The 284-nt window shown below is 65.1% G+C and overlaps 1 protein-coding gene across 1 annotated transcript in view; it reads left to right on the top strand.

Annotated features, from left to right (window-relative positions):
- The window catches only part of SLIT1 (slit guidance ligand 1), a gene marked incomplete at its 5' end in the record, with an annotated part of 17,306 nt that overhangs the window by 14,769 nt on the left and 2,253 nt on the right, over positions 1–284 (top strand). Inside the window, 1 exon segment of the mRNA XM_009638115.2 lies at positions 171–261. Within this exon segment, the coding sequence (XP_009636410.2) occupies positions 171–261 (91 nt within the window).

The raw sequence follows: 284 nt of genomic DNA, 5'->3' as shown, positions 1-284 counted from the left end.
CTGCTCTCTGCATGGGGCTGCGCCCTGGCACCCTCCCCTGCGCCTGTGTTCGGCAGGGGGACACCAAACCCCACTTCCCCCAGCCTCTCTGCATGCATGTATGCTCCCCTGCAAAGATCCTGTGGTGGTGTTTTTGGGGGAACCACCCCGAAACGCTCCCTTTCTCACAGGTGCCTGTGCCCGGCGGGCTTCGAGGGCCTGAGCTGCCGCACGGCCAGCGACCCCTGCAAGGACCACGGCTGCAAGAACGGGGGCTCCTGCGTTCCTGGTGCCACCAACTACAA

The sequence above is a fragment of the Egretta garzetta genome, unplaced genomic scaffold, assembly GCF_000687185.1.
Source record: "Egretta garzetta isolate BGI_Z169 unplaced genomic scaffold, ASM68718v1 scaffold135, whole genome shotgun sequence".
Taxonomy (NCBI): Eukaryota; Metazoa; Chordata; class Aves; order Pelecaniformes; family Ardeidae; genus Egretta; species Egretta garzetta.
The sequence above is the reverse complement of the archived record's forward strand: the minus strand, read 5'-3'. Positions and strand labels throughout refer to the sequence as shown.